Source organism: Microcaecilia unicolor, chromosome 11, assembly GCF_901765095.1.
Source record: "Microcaecilia unicolor chromosome 11, aMicUni1.1, whole genome shotgun sequence".
Taxonomy (NCBI): Eukaryota; Metazoa; Chordata; class Amphibia; order Gymnophiona; family Siphonopidae; genus Microcaecilia; species Microcaecilia unicolor.
In genome coordinates this window covers 137514687-137529858 of record NC_044041.1, presented here as the reverse complement: position 1 = coordinate 137529858, position 15172 = coordinate 137514687, and the positions used below count along the sequence as shown (strand labels likewise).

General features: G+C 42.8%; 1 protein-coding gene across 4 annotated transcripts in view; it reads right to left on the bottom strand.

Annotated features, from left to right (window-relative positions):
- The window catches only part of PC (pyruvate carboxylase), a 1188093-nt gene that overhangs the window by 759125 nt on the left and 413796 nt on the right, over window positions 1-15172 (bottom strand). For all 4 annotated transcript variants that reach the window (XM_030220280.1, XM_030220278.1, XM_030220277.1 and 1 more), the window contains one exon: window positions 12867-12985. In XM_030220280.1, coding sequence (XP_030076140.1) covers window positions 12867-12985 — 119 coding nt within the window. The remainder of the gene's footprint in view (window positions 1-12866; window positions 12986-15172) is intronic.

Sequence of the window (15172 nt, the reverse complement as noted above, 5' to 3'; positions counted from 1 at the left end):
AGCAGTCTTCTTGTATCAAAGCCAATGAAGAAAAACAAAAAATGAAAACCAGAACCTTGGACAGAATCTGGAGAAGAGAAACCAAGGCTGAAAGAAAATGCAACTTTGTAGAACTTAATAAAAACTAGTCTCAAACCAAAATGTTAATATAAAAGTTAAAAAAAATACAGCCTGTGAAGGGAACTCTTTTTCAGCAACAGGGTGGGCTCATGGATTGGTCTGGTGGGACTCAAAGAAAGCAAATTAGCAGGTAAGACCAAATTTTTACTTCTGTTTTGTCCTAATCAGACCAGTCCAAGAGAGATGAGATAAAACAAAACAATTCTTACACTGGGTGGGAAGAAGCTATTCTGGCCACTAAAACCCTAGTGCCAAAAGCAGTTGCTTCCCTCACTTGAACATCCAACCTATAAAACTTGAAAAAAAACAATGCAGAAGACCAAGTAGCGGCATTGCAAATGTCTTCTAGAGAGACTGCATGTGCCTTAGCCCAAAAAATAGCCATCCCTCAGGTTGAATGATCTCAAAGACCTTGGGGAACTTCTCAACCTTCAAGAATGTAGGTAGAAATAATTTGCTAATGAGCAATGGTTGCCTTTGTGGTTTCTCACCTTTCTTGTGACCAGCAAAAAGAATAAACAAATGATCAGATCTGTGGAATTTATTAGTTAATTCCAAACACCACAAAACATCAGAATTCTATACTTATTCCCCATAGGCGCCCGGTATAAGAGGCTTGGAGAGGCTAAGCCTCCCCTGCTGTGCTCTGAGGGGTTTAAATTGTTGATTTACCTCCATCCTCACAGCAGGAGCTGCAGTGAAAGCCCTCCAGCCTTGTGTAACCAGTTGTAGAAATTGGTTTATGGTTTGTTTACCTTACTGCTGGGAGAGCGGGGGAGGGGGGGTTGGCTGGAGGTGTCCTGGGTTGCCAGGGAGATATTTAACGAGGATGACTTCCTGACCTGCACTGAGGACAGATAGCAGCAGAATCGGATACTGGGCCAGCATGATCAGAAAAAGTCACCAGACAACAAAGGTAGAAAAGATCATTTTATTTTCATTATAGTGTTTGGAATATGTCCACTTTGAGAATCAGGTGCTCAACATTAAAAGTTTATATTTATTTACTTATTTATGGCATTTTATCCCACATTAAACATGAATTAGGGTGTTTTGTGGCTCTGCATGAAAATTGTGATGATATGATCCCTTGTTTCATATTGTTGACGGTCTACATTTTCCGTATGGGTGGTATATTGGTGTATTAGGTTCTGCCCAGTGTAATATTTATGGTACAGTAAGGTTCTGAGTGTGTTTTTGCACAAAGTTGTGCATAGTGTTTTGCAATTGAGCAATTGTGCTTAGAATATGCTTTGAGTAACCACTTTATTCTTTGACATATGATACATATTTAATATCTAAATTTAATAAAAGGTATTAATTGTGACTTTTATTTTTATTTATTTATTTTTTCTGTGTGTTATCAGACAATTATGGATTTAAGCTCCACCCCTGGCCCCACCCCTAACCCCGCCCCCTTTAGTCTCCCCAAACAGTTGGGCCACCGACCGCCTATGTCATTCCCCCCAATCTTATTTATGAAAGGATGGCAAAGATACAATTTAATTCAAATGAAAATACAAAACCACTTTGGGAAGAAAGGAGGAAAGCATTTGAATGGAAACTCCAGCTTCTGTAAAAAATCAGAAAAGGATAAAGCTTGCAATTCCAAAATCCTTTTAGCTGAAGAAACTGCCAACAAAAAACATCATCTTCAGCGCATTTAGGGATCCTTTTATGAAGCTGCAGCAAAAGGGGGAATATGTGGCATTGGCATGTGTTTTTGACATGCGCCGAGGCCCCATTTTACCGCAGCGGGTAAAAGTCAGATATTTCTTTTTTCAAAGAAATGGCTGTGTGACAAGTGAAGCACAGCACTGCCAGATTACTGCTGGGTACACACCGGCGTGCGCTGGGGGTGGGGGGTGGGAACTACTGCCGGCTCAAAAGGAGAAGTGGACATTTGTAAAATTAAATTTAAATTCTACGTAGAAACTAAAGGACAAACCGGCAGAAGCAAATGCGCCACTTCCTTAAGGAAACATACATCTGGATAAGAACTCTTAGACGCCCTTTTTGTCCCAAGTAAAAGTCTAACGCTGATACTTGAACTTTAAGAGAGGATAAGTCATCCATGACTATTGGGACTTGATGGAGGAGAAGACCCCTACAGTAATCTCAAGCATTCTCCAACCTATGAAGTCTGCACACCAAGCATATATCCAGCAATCCGGAGCTATCAAGACCACCAGATTGGGATGAGAAACTATCCATTGTAACACCTGACCTAACAGCAGCCATGGAGGGAAGACATACAGCAAACTCACCAGAAGTTACTTCGGAAGCAGAGCACGCAGACCTGAAAGTTTTGACTCCCTCTTTTCACTGAGGAACCAAGGAACTTTTGTGTTCGGACTGGATACCATCAAATCCATTGCTGGAGCTATCCACCAGTGGCAAAAACAGTTTTGGATAGCTCTCACTCTTCTGATCCAACGTATGCCTGATAAAAAGATCTTCCTGCACATTTATGGTTCCAGCTAAGTGAGCTGCTGATAATAACTGAAGATTCTGATCTGTCCAGTGAAATAAAGTGGATGTTTTCCTGTTCACCTTGATGTTTAATGATTGACTTAAGTTACTGCTGTAGGAGAATATTTGAACTGCCTTCTCCTGTATTACTAGAATATATAAGTGAAGGAGAAAATCATTCAAAACATTTGCAATTGGCAACAAGGTGGAGTCTCATATCTTTTTGCACGAATATTCACATCACTCCCTTGGTGACTCTATTAACGTGCATAGGTTTAATCATCGACTAAAACCACCTCCACCCTAATACTGCAATTTCTTAAACTTGACATACCAAAAAATGCAAATATATGTAAATATATACAAAAATATACAAAAGACACTTAGCTTGCGGAGCATATAAACTCCCTTATTCAGACTGAGTGTGTAGAGGCCCCTGTATTAAGCAGGGCCCCCAAGGGGGGGAGGGGGCAAAATTCCCCGGGCCCAGCTGAAAGAGATTTCACACACCTGTCACGAGCACACACGCAATCGCATATTGACTATTTGTTGACTTCTAGGTCGATTTTTACAGAAGTTCAGATTGGTCCATACGCGATCTCTGATCACGCTGCAGTTTGGCTGGATTAGACACCAGGTGGATCGGTGACTCCCTCTAGAGCCTGGGCATTTCCGAGTTTACTTTATCAAGACGGGAAATTTAGAGAGCGGTTACTAGCAAGCTGGGAGGAGTACAAATTATTCAATGAAGCATCTACGAGTGATGTAAACAATGCTTTTTTTGTAGAAAAAAGGTGCCGGTACTCATTATAGGGGTGGGTCACCACATATGACTCCACCCCTATGATAGCCACACCCACATTAGCCACACCCCCTATAACAGCCATGGCGCATATAAATAGACATCATTAAAAATATTATACAAGTATAGGAGAAAAAAATAACCTGATTTTATTTCATTATAAATCATTTCTGTAAGCTGTTACAGCTCCAGTATACCCAGTGCAAAATAAGACAGCAGATGTAAATTCTCAAGTTGGACATATTCCAAACACTAGAATGAAAATAAAATGATTTTTTTTACCTTTGTTGTCTGGTGACTTTGTTTTTCTATCCATATTGGTCCCAGTCTCTGATTCTGCTGCTCTCTATCTGTTCTCTTAACTCCGTTTCCAGGGCTTCCTTTCCATTTATTTCTTTACTTTCTTCTTCATTTCTTGCCCTACATCCATAAGTAAAAGCTGTGTCCTCCTCTGTGGAATTGACTGGAGGACGTATAACGTGGATCCAGCTTTTGCCTATTTTCTCTATCCATGTGCAGTTTTTCTCCTCTCTTCCCTTTCCTAACAATACCTAACATTCTATTTCCTTTCATAGCAGCCTCTGCACACTGAGAAGAGGGTTTCAGTGTATCATCAACGACGCCTAGATCCCTTTCCGGTCGGTGATGCCTAAAGTGGAACCTTGCATCACATAACTATAATTCGGGTTCCTCTTTCCCACATGCATCACTTTGCACTTGCTCACATTAAACATCATCTGCCATTTAGACGCCCAGTCTCGTAAGGTCCTCTTGTAATTTTTCACAATCCTCTTGCGACTCTCAGGTCCACCCCAATCTTCCCAGGGCCCTCACTCCAAGTGCCAGGGTTTCCAGGTGCTTTTTGGCTAGGATCATGCGACCCTCAGGGGGAGGAATGCTGGCTTCGACCTAACCCCTGGTAAGCCTTCCTCAGCTGAGAGGTGCCCAGCTCTACCACCGGCTGCCTTTCACATGCTGTGGGGGACTTGCAGCTTATCTGCATATCCTTTACAGCCTTCTCCAGGGTGACTCCCAGGTCCACTCCGATCCACTCAGGGCCTCCGCTCTTGGTGCCGCACGCTGGGGCATTTTTCTCTTTACATCTATTTTCTCCCAGTCACTACTGACCTCACCCAATTATACCTAATTTTGAATCACGCTATGGCCCCTATACACATTCTCTTCCTTGCCCTGTCCCTTCCTAATCTTTTCCCTCACCCCCTACTTCTCTCCACTACAGGAACTCACTGCCCATCCATCGACTTCATCACCTCACCTTCTCTCCTACCCTCTTCCTCCCTCTTAGGTTTTAATCTTCATCTCTTTCTTCCTTCCATTTTGCCTTCCCCATTCCACCTAAATACCTCTCGCCTTTGACACCTTCATGGCCACACCCCTCCTACTCTCCTCCGCTCTCTTTTACTCCTTCTCTTACTCTCAGCCTGTGACATCAATCCCAATCCTGGCCCTCCTCACCAACTATTAACCCAACTCTACAGATCTCACCGTGACCTCTCTAACCTCATCACTATTCCTCTACTCCCCTCCTCTTCTCTGCCCTTCTCTTGCACCCTTTGGAATGCCCGCTCTATCTGCAACAAACTCCCATATGTTCATGACCTCTTTATCTCACGTCACCTCCATCTGCTCGCCATAACAGAAACCTGGCTCTGCCCTGATGACTCTGCTTCAGTTGCAACCCTCTGCCATGGCGGTTATCTTTTTTTCACATACTCCTTGCCCTGCTGGCCACGGGGGCGGTGTTGGATTACTTCTCTCTCCCTCCTCCAGATTTCAACCCCTTCTTCCACCTCAATCTCACTGTTTTTCCTCCTTTGTAGTCCACTCTATCCCCTTTTCTCTCCTCTGCCTCTTCGAATAGCGGTCATTTATCGTCCCCCTGATAAGTCCCTTTCATCCTTTCTCAGTGACTTTGATGCCTGGCTTGCCTTCTTCCATGATCCTTCCTTCCCCTCTCTCATCCTTGGTGACTTTAATATTCCTGCTAATGATCCTTCCAACTCTTATATTTCCAAGTTACTCACGTTAACATCCTTCTTTAATCTCCAACTATGCTCCACCTCCCCCACTCATCAAAATGGTCACTGTCTTGATCTTATCTTCTCCTCCAACTGTTCACCCTCTAGTTTCCTTGCCTCTGATCTTCCCCTCTCTGATCACCATCTTATAACTTTCACACTTAAATCTCATCCCTCCCAGTCCCGTCCTATCTTATCTAATTTATCTAGGAATCTTCATGGTATTGACCCTTCATCTCTATCCTCCCATGTTTCAAACCTCCTCTCGACTGTGGCACCATCCACGTCTGTCAATGAGGCTGTTTCTTCTTACAACAATATTCTATCATCTGCCTTAGACACTCTTGCACCTTTGATGACCCGCCCTATAAAGTGTACTTCTAATATCCGCTACCTACATTCCTGTACCCGCTCCGCCGAACGCCTCTGGCGGAAATCTCGGGCTCTTGCTGATTTCTTACACTTTAAGTTCATGCTGACCTCCTTCCAATCTGCTCTTTTACGTGCCAAACAGGATTATTATATCCAACTGACTAACTCTCTTGGCTCCAACCCTCGACTTCTCTTCACCACATTGAACTCTCTCCTCAAGGTGCCCCCTCCCCAACTCCCCCTTCATTATCTCCTCAGACCCTTGCTGAATTCTTTCATGACAAGGTTCAAAAGATAAACCTTGCATTCTCTACCTCGCCACCTCTCCCTCCACTAGTCCATTTCCCTCTCTCTCCTTCCCCTCATTCCCTTTCCTCCTTTCCTGAAGTTACTATTGAGGAAACTACACTTCTCCTTTCTTCCTCAAAATGTACCACCTGTTCCTCTGATCCCATTCCCACCCACCTTCTTAATGCCATCTCTCCTTCTCTTATTCCTTTTATCTGTCACATTCTCAACCTCTCACTTTCCACTGCGACTGTCCCTGCTGCCTTTAAACATGCTGTGGTCACACCTCTCAAGAAGCCTTCACTCGACCCTACTTGTCCCTCTAATTACTGACCCATCTCCCTCCTTCCCTTTCTCTCCAAATTACTTGAGCGTGCAGTTCACCGCCGCTTCCTTGATGTTCTCTCCTCACATGATATTCTTGATCCACTACAATCTGGTTTTCGCCCTCTCCACTCAACCGAAACTGCGCTTACTAAAGTCTCCAATGACCTATTACTGGCTAAATCCAGAGGTCTCTATTCCATCCTCATTCTTCTTCATCTTTCCGCTGCTTTTGACACTGTCGATCACAGCATACTTCTCGATACCCTGTCCTCACTTGGATTCCAGGGCTCTGTCCTTTCCTGGTTCTCTTCCTACCTCTCCCTCCGCACCTTTAGTGTTCACTCTGGTGGATCCTCTTCTACTTCTATCCCTCTGCCTGTCGGCGTACCTCAGGGTTCTGTTCTTGGTCCCCTCCTCTTTTCTATCTACACTTCTTCCCTTGGTTCATTAATCTCATCCCATGGCTTTTCCTACCATTTCTCTGCTGATGACTCCCAAATCTACCTTTCTACCCCTGATATCTCACCTTGCACGCAAACCAAAGTTTCAGTGTGCTTGTCTGACATTGCTGTCTGGATATCTCAACGCCACCTGAAATTAAATATGACCAAAACCGAGCTTCTCATTTTCCCCCCCAAACCCACCTCCCCACTCCCCCCGTTTTCTATTTCTGTTGATGGCTCTCTCATTCTCCCTGTCTCCTCAGCTCGAAACCTTGGGGTTATCTTTGATGCTTCTCACTCTTTCTCTGCTCATATCCAGGAGATCGCCAAGACCTATTGTTTCTTTCTTTACAACATTCGTAAAATCCGCCCCTTTCTTTCTGAGCGCTCTTCCAAAACCCTCATCCACACCCTTGTCACCTCTCGTTTGGACTACTGCAATCAGCTTCTTGCTGGCCTCCCACTTAGTCACTTCTCCCCTCTCCAGTCAGTTCAAAACCCTGCTGCCCGTCTCGTCTTCCGCCAGGGTCGCTTTACTCATACTACCCCCCTCTCCTCAAGTCACTTCACTGGCTCCCTATCCGTTTTCGCATCCTGTTCAAACTTCTTCTACTAACCTAAAAATGTACTCACTCTGCTGCTCCCCAGTATCTCTCCACACTCGTCCTTCCCTACACCCCTTCCCATGCACTCCGTTCCCTGGATAAATCCTTCTTATCTGTTCCCTTCTCCGCTACTGCCAACTCCAGATTTCGCTCCTTCTGTCTTGCTGCGCCCTATGCCTGGAATAGACTTCCTGAGCCCCTATGTCTTGCCCCATCCTTGACCATCTTTAAATCTAGATTGAAAGCCCACCTCTTTAACATTGCTTTTGACTCGTAACCACTTGTATCCACTCGCCTCCACCTACCCTCCTCTCCTCTTTCCTCTACACATTAATTGATTTGTTTGTTTTATTTTTTGTCTACTAGATTGTAAGCTCTTTGAGCAGGGACTGTCTTTCTTCTATGTTTGTGCAGCACTGTGTATGCTTTGTAGCGCTATAGAAATGCTAAATAGTAGTAGTAGTAGATTTAACAACTTTGAATAACTTTGTGTCGTCAGCAAATTTAATTACCTCACCAGTTACTCCCATCTCTAGATCATTTATAAATATGGTAATAAGCAGCGGTCCCAGCACAGACTCCTGGGGAGGAGTAGCCTAGTGGTTAGTGCAGTGGACTTTGATCATGGGGAACTGAGTTCAATTCCCAGTGCAGCTCCTTGTGACTCTGGGCAAGTCACATAACCCTCCATTGCCCCTGGTACAAAATAAGTACCTGAATATATGTAAACCGCTTTGAATGTAGTTGCAAAAACCTCAGAAAGGCAGTATATCAAGTCCCATTTCCCTTTCCCTTCTCCATTCAGAATATTGACCATTTAACCCTACTCTCTGTTTTCTATCTTTTAACGAGTTTTTCATCCACAATAGGACACTACCTCCTATCCCATGACTTTCCAATTTCCTCTGGAGTCTTTCATAAGGTACTTTGTCAAACGCCTTTTGAAAATCCAGGTACACAATATCGACTGGCTCACCTTTATCCACGTTTGTTCACCCCTTCAAAGAAATGTAATAGATTTGTGAGGCAAGATTTCCCTTCACTAAATCCATGTTGGCTTTGTCTCATTAATCCATGCTTTTGAATATGCTCAGTAATTTTGTTCTTTATAATAGTCTCTACCATTTTGCCCGGCACCAACGTCAGGCTAACCGGTCTATAATTTCCTGGATCACCTCTGTGACAACTTGGATTTTTAATCTTGTTTATTAGTTAATTTTCCTTTTTAGATACTCTTCTAATTTTAGCTAATCCTGTGATTTCACCTTCATTTTTGTTTCCCCTGTCCCTTTCTCCTCTGCATGTTCTCCCCCCTTGTTTTCCATAACTTCTCCATAAATTTTAACTGTAAACTGCCTTGATGTGCTGTGCATGACTGACAGAATATCAAGAACATCTATGTAAGTAAATGATCTGATGACAGACCTGGCATGCATGTCCACTTCCACAATATAGCCTGTGGAGGGAAACCATACACAATGCCTTTGATAACATGCGGGTTATCACTGTAGCCTGTACATAGGGATATGTGAACTACATACATATACAAACAACGTCATTTGGACCCCTGGTTAGAGCAAACCTTGTCCACTCCTAATTCTCTTCAAGGTTCCAGGCCTTAAGATCTTTGTAGACTCTAATTAGTGCAAAATTCAGCTGAATACTTAATTACCAACTCTCATAAATTCGATCATGTCACACCTTTGCTCCGATCTGAACGCTGGCTCCCAGGTTGTCATTGTATTACTTATAAAATACTCTTACTGACCTATAAAATGTATCACTCTGGACTACCTTTATATCTCTCCCATTTGTTGATATCTTACCTACCCACAAGGTCTCTTCGCTCCTCACAGCACAATTGTCACCCACCCATCAACAATTCTGCTTTGAAACCATGGTATAAAACGTTCAGAGTAAATAGACCATCCCTATGGAATGTGTTCCCTTTGCATCTTCCTTTAAAATCCTCTCCTTCAAAATTTAAAACAGGACTGAAAACATTTTTATTTTTAGATGCATTCCACAATTATGATTAAGATGAGTTGGGCTCACATTGACCCAAAGAAATGAAACAAACTGCTATTCCCCCCTTTCCCCGACTGTTCTCTCCCCCTGTTACCATGACTTACCCCTCCCCTCTTATCTCCGATTCTCAGTTCTATCCTATTGTAATTGTAGTTCTTTTCTAACTTGTATTATATATTTTAATTGTAAACCACATAGATGGACCCTCTTTGTATAGTATATCAAATTTAATAAAACTTGGAAACTTCACAGGTTTAGCCTCTTGATAGGCTGAATGTTTGAGGCTGATCCAGCATTCACACCAGTGGCATGCAGATTCAATAAACAGTGGCCCCAGCACGTCTCCTGCCTTATTAAAATAAGAGCCCAGAAACCCCAACACCACATCTTTCACCAAAACAGAATGGACTCCCTAACATAATGCTGTCACCTCAACAAAAACAAGGACTCAAAGGCCTTAACCTCCTGCCCTTATAAAAATAATAGGAACCCAATGGACCCATAACTTCTACGTCCAAAAGCCCAAGATGTTCGGCAGCCCCAATATAACTCTAGCCCCCCCCCCACCCCACCCAAAAGCAGTAACACCTTTCACCCTCATACAAAACCCACCAGTATATACCTTCCCAATACTCTTCTCCTACACATTATGCCCTCTCTCAAAACCATCTCCCACCTCTTCACCTTGTACTCCCCTACCCTGTCTCTCCTCATCTTGCCCCCAAATTCCCCTCTCTTGATATTTACCCCCTCACTCCACACACTACTCCTGTCCCACATCATAAGAAGTTAAGAACAGCCATACTGGGTCAGACCAATGGTCCATCTAGCACAGTATCCTACTTCCAACAGTAGCTAATCCAGGTCACAAGTACCTGGCAGAAACCCAATTAGTAGCAACATTCCATGCTACCAATCCTGGGGCAAGCAGTGGCTTCCCCCATGTCCATCTCAGTAACGGACTATGGGTCTTTCCTCCAGGATCTTGTCCAAACTTGTCTACACTGCCTTCTATCCTCCACTCCTCCTTTCTCTCATCCCTCAAATTTCCTTCTTTCCACGTCTCACCCTCCTTTACCCCTTCCTGTCCCCATGGTGCTCAGCTTCCCCACTCTCACTCTCTGACACAGTTGCTTCCTGTCTCATCCAGTGCTGGCCTTTATCTTTCCACTGCCCCCACACTAATCCTCAGGCCACAAAACTAAAACTAATCCTTCCTTAGTATCTCAGTTACTGTGGCAAGGTGGCCCTCCAGTTGCCTCTCCTGAGTCAGTGGCCTGAATTTAGCAGTGGCAGATGCAAGCTTGAGACAGTGGGGAGCGCCCATAAATTAAGGTGGCTGCATGCTGTGGCTGCAAGTGGCACAGGGCAAAGATTTAAACGCAAGGCAGTGTGCCTCGCCTCCTACATTTGCCTAGTGTGTTTTCAGTGGCTGTCTTCTACACCTGTCCCCATAAAGGCAAATAGGGCTTGCCCTGCTGAGGGATACACTGAGGCCCAGATGCACAAAACAAGCCAGCAATGTGGGTTTTACTCTGGTTCTAGCCATTTTAACGAGCACGGTGTTCTGCACAAAAGGATTCTGCAAGTTCTTTTCCTGTCATGGTAGCAGCTAACAAAAATTGTATGCAAAGATATTATAATGAGCTAATTACTATACAAATGTGCATACAAAGTGATGCACAGCGGTTTTCCGAGAATTGCACAGAAGCAGCCACTACCTTTACCATGGAAAATTTAACAGGAGGTCTGGAGCTGTCGGTCCTGACAGTTCTTCAGCTTTACCCTTTTTTAAAGTTTGTACTTCACTCCTTCCATCTCCTGATGCTTCCTGGCAAAAATAATGCATTTAGGAGGTCGTTTTGAGAGAGGCAGGGAAAACACCGGAGCCCCAATACGACAGTCTGCCCGTCAGCTGCAGCTCCAACCCTGGAAGCAAACTCCCAAGCATACCCCAAGCCAGTTTTGAGAGGAAAAAAAAAAGCTATGCTGGCTTTCATATACACAACTTCTTTGTGTGTATGAAAGACATATACAAGCGAGGCTCTGAGCATGCGCAGAGCAGCCACGCTTAGTGACTGGCTGTTCTGTGCATGCTCAGCTAATCGACTGGCTTCCCCCCTTATTGGGCTGCTCGCTGCTTTTGCAAGCATCTCATTTGCATGTGATTTGCTCTGGGAATCCCTCTGTTTTTCCAAATCAGTAAATTTTACCGAGGTGGAAATACAGAGCAATTCTTTATGGGGACATTTGTGCATCTGGGCCTGAATCCCTTTAAGGCCCTGATTGTGTGCTATTGTTTCACATCATTCCCTAACTCCCATGATATCCTGAACCAGGGGAACTATATAACAAAACTATAAACAAGGACCGATCCCTGTCCAGAATAGTTCATCATACCAGAAGTAATTGGAGATGAAGCCCTCCACTCAAATATAGTTTATTAAAACTTGATATACCGCATATATCAAACTGGTGGATCTAAGTAGTGAACATTAAATTAAAACAAAGAAAACTATGAAAGGAATGCCATTAAAAATAAAGGATAGCAGAATTATTTCTCAGCAGAAGCCCAATCTGAGCTCCTGCCCCCTGCTTATTCCAGTCACCCTTTATTTATTTATTTTTCCTTTAATTTACAGACCTTCTCAAAAATTAAAGTTTTATATATGTTACCCTTCACCAGCTATCACACTTCTGTTTAAAAACCCTAGCCAAGTTCAAGACAACCTTTTACCATGTCTTTGGGCTATAAAATCCTGAAAACTTTTCCCTGAGGTGGTATTTACTGCTCCTGTGATTATAGTAACTTTAAATAAAAGCTTCTATATAACTCTGTAAACTTTGTGTGGTAGAGAAGTGACATTTTGCTCTGAAGGTCTATAGACAGACCTCCTACTCTACTTCCCCTTGTGAAATGGATTTTTTTATAGATCTTAGCAATTTGATAATGAAGTGCCTATAAGAAAGGGACGAGAAGTTGCTTGAAGTGTATTTGCGGAGACAGCATCTGAAGGGAAGGGGAGACGGTTGGAGAACAGCAAAGAAAGAAAAAGCAAAACAAGACAAAAATAGTAAAAAACAAAATATACTTAACTGTATCCAGCTCCTAGAAAATGTTCATTAATACCTAAAGTTTCTAAATATTTTCCAGCCCTACCCTGTTATTGTTATTCAATTCGTTTAATATTTTAACTCACCTCAGTCTGTTGTTGAGCTATGTGAATCAAATGTGAAAAATAAATATAAATAAATACAAAAAACCAACAAAACACACATTTATCCATCATTCCTGTGTGACAATTTGGTAATTCTAGTGTTCTGAGCTGCTTTGGCGAACGCAGGGAAGGTGGTCATAAATTACACTTACTCTGTAATTTCTTCTGTCACAGTATGTTCCACCTGCAGCCGGGAGTTGACCTCAATGAAATAATGTTTACCGTGCTTGTCCACCAAGAACTCCACTGTGCCAGCGTTTTCATAGCCAACCTTGGGGTGGGGAGAAGGAAAAAAAACTTGATCAATGCATGAATAAATCATTGTTCCATAATACAGAGAGAAAGACATGGACATATAATTTCTCTTAAGAGGGGAACTACAGAAAGCTCAGTACACTTGGGCAAGAGATACAGGAAATAAATACAACTACAGAGACATCAAATTTTGTTTTATGGCTCCATAGAAAAGATAGTCTATGATGGCAGAAAAAAACAATTGGCCAAAAGAAACAGAACAAAACTCCACACTTCACAACACAATGCAAGAAATGGTGGAGGCAACAAGAAAAATCTGATGAACTGTGATTTGGCGGTGTGCACGGGTGGCAGTTGCAGCTTTGTGCTCAATACTGCATGGATTAGTTGATGAGCTCTCCATGTTTATCTGATCATGTTGACTGTGAAAACCGGTGCCACGAAGATTGTGTGAACATCTTTTGACTCATGAAGCAGGCTTTTCAGCCAAAACGCAGCCTGTGTCGAGTCATATTGCTTTCAAGAAATCTATTAAAGGACACAAGTGAACCAGATTTTCCTTGTTGCCTCCACTGTTTCTTGCACTGGATTGAAAAAAAAAATTGGCCCATCCTATCTGGCCAGCTAAATCACACAAGGATATACCCCAGCTACTAGCCATAGGAGCTTGATCACTTATAGGATGTCACTTCTTTTCTAAGCCAAATTTCATTTTCATTATGATTAGTTCTCTATTATGTCCATATTCAGACCCAGCAGTGACTGAACTTATTCTAAATGTCAGCTGCGGCATTAAAACAAATATGTATATTCAGCATCACTATGCAGATAGAGAGCAACACAAAATATACATAGACTGCAGTCACTGTAGGAAGCTTAGTGATATTCAGCCACTGTTATGCATTTGATCTTAGAACTACTAAATATCAACACTACACGTACAGCTAGGTATTACCACTCAGCATTATACAGCCAATGCCTATTCTCTTGAGACAGTACATGAGAGCCTGTTTACAGTATAGCTGGTGCAGTGCTCTCTCACTTGGACTGTTATGAAGTTTTAGACAGAATGTCAGAAAAACTATTTCATAACTGATGTGGAAAGACTTCTTCCTTATGTAAAAACTTGGGGTGAGTTCATAGAACTACCTCATTCTGATGAAATTGTATGTACAGTTCATAGGTTACTAGAGTTTGGATTTCACTCACTCTTCCAATAGAGGTAACAGCTACTAGGAAGGTGCTTCCCACTGGTTCAAATGGTGGTCAAACAGGAAGATTAAGATCCCTTGGAACCAGGGGCTTCTGCAATAGTGGCTTAACATGAAGAAGTCCTTTAATGAATCATAAAATTATGGGCCATTGAGAAGCTGAAAGGGTATTGACTGGAGCAAGAAGAGGGAGCACAGAGAAGCACTCTGATGGAAGGCATCTGGAGCTTTTTCGTATATGAGCAGAGCTGAATACCTGCGCCCCCATCCAGAGTGTATTATTTGACCCCTGATGTAGACGCTTACGTGCTCCAAAACACGGACTGTGTCGGGTCCTTTCTTTATTAGCATCAATAAAAGCCTGTTGGACAATTTCTCCAGTGGTGGATTCGTCTTTGGTCAGCCTCTACTTTTGCCTATTGTGAACTGTTTGCTTCTGATGTTTCCAGCACTAGGAAGAATGGCATCGCAGTATTGTTTCATACACATTTAATTTTACAAGTGCAACAGGTGAAGCAAGACCCAGCTTGGCGATTTGTTCTAGCCCAAACACTTCTTGATGATCAAGAGTTCACATTTGAATTGATATATGCTCCCAATCTGAATCAGCTGTTCTTTTCAGGGTTCTCAGGTACAGCCTATGATGGGGAGCAAACTGATACTGACTGGTGATTTTAATGCCTCTATGTACAGATCTGGATCGTACGGGAACTGTCTTTGAAGAAGACCATAGCAATGCAGCGGCCCTCAGTATAACTACTCGGAATTTGGGTCTTTTTAATTCTTTTTGCAGGTTCATTGTTCTTACTCTCGCACTGATTTTATATTTTTAGATACAAGTCTTGGGGGTAAAGGGCTCTCTGTGGACATAGGCAATATTACTTTTTTCAGATCACGCCCTTTGCAGGTTCACTTTGAGTGATTTACGTGATGATCAAAGGGAGAGACATTGGACATTGAATAACTGCTTTTTGCAGCAAAAGGAGACTAGT